At 45.1% G+C, this 224-nt stretch overlaps 1 protein-coding gene across 1 annotated transcript in view; it reads right to left on the bottom strand.

The window, feature by feature from the left end:
- Positions 1 to 224, bottom strand: part of LOC119585701 (multiple epidermal growth factor-like domains protein 6) — a gene marked incomplete in the record, with an annotated part of 104,852 nt that overhangs the window by 7,470 nt on the left and 97,158 nt on the right. The window contains 1 exon segment of the mRNA XM_037934375.1: positions 6 to 122. Within this exon segment, the coding sequence (XP_037790303.1) occupies positions 6 to 122 (117 nt within the window).

The raw sequence follows: 224 nt of genomic DNA on the forward strand, positions 1-224 counted from the left end.
CTTACTATCTTGACAATTTTCGCCCGTGTAGCCAGATGGGCACTGGCACACTCCTGTGACATGGTGACAGGAACCTCCGTGCTTACAATCACACATGTTATTGCAGTCTTGTCCCCACAGACCTGGGGAGAGGTAGAATGTTTATTGATATACGTATGGCAAAGCTGAACAGAAACGCAAATACAGTAGCGTTCAAGCTCAGGTAACATGGAATAATGTTTCTA

Source organism: Penaeus monodon, chromosome 20 (genome assembly GCF_015228065.2).
Source record: "Penaeus monodon isolate SGIC_2016 chromosome 20, NSTDA_Pmon_1, whole genome shotgun sequence".
NCBI lineage: Eukaryota > Metazoa > Arthropoda > Malacostraca > Decapoda > Penaeidae > Penaeus > Penaeus monodon.